The sequence below is a fragment of the Acanthisitta chloris genome, unplaced genomic scaffold, assembly GCF_000695815.1.
Source record: "Acanthisitta chloris isolate BGI_N310 unplaced genomic scaffold, ASM69581v1 scaffold3847, whole genome shotgun sequence".
NCBI lineage: Eukaryota > Metazoa > Chordata > Aves > Passeriformes > Acanthisittidae > Acanthisitta > Acanthisitta chloris.
This window is the reverse complement of record NW_008680839.1, coordinates 1-208: the sequence shown is the minus strand read 5'-3', so window position 1 is coordinate 208 and position 208 is coordinate 1. Positions and strand designations below refer to the sequence as shown.

Below are 208 nucleotides of genomic sequence, written 5' to 3'. Positions count from 1 at the left end.
CGACGCTCGCAGCGCAGCAGCTCATCGCGAGCATCTCCCGGCTCGCACAAGGATGCTCCTCGCACGGGTCGGAGCACGTTTCCCTGGAAAGCGAACTGCAGCGTCCTTACGATGCAGACTCCTGACTAACTTCTCTCATTATTCCCGGCCCCCGGCTCCCAGCAGGCGCTCCCGGCGCGCTCCGTACCTGCCGGCTGTGCCGTGCGCA

At 65.9% G+C, this 208-nt stretch overlaps 1 protein-coding gene across 1 annotated transcript in view; it reads right to left on the bottom strand.

The window, feature by feature from the left end:
* IGFBP1 (insulin-like growth factor binding protein 1) overlaps positions 1–200 on the bottom strand; it is a gene marked incomplete at its 5' end in the record, with an annotated part of 5163 nt that extends 4963 nt beyond the window's left edge. The window contains one exon of the mRNA XM_009077872.1: positions 188–200. Within this exon, the coding sequence (XP_009076120.1) occupies positions 188–200 (13 nt within the window). The remainder of the gene's footprint in view (positions 1–187) is intronic.
* Between the last annotated feature and the right edge of the window lie 8 nt (positions 201–208).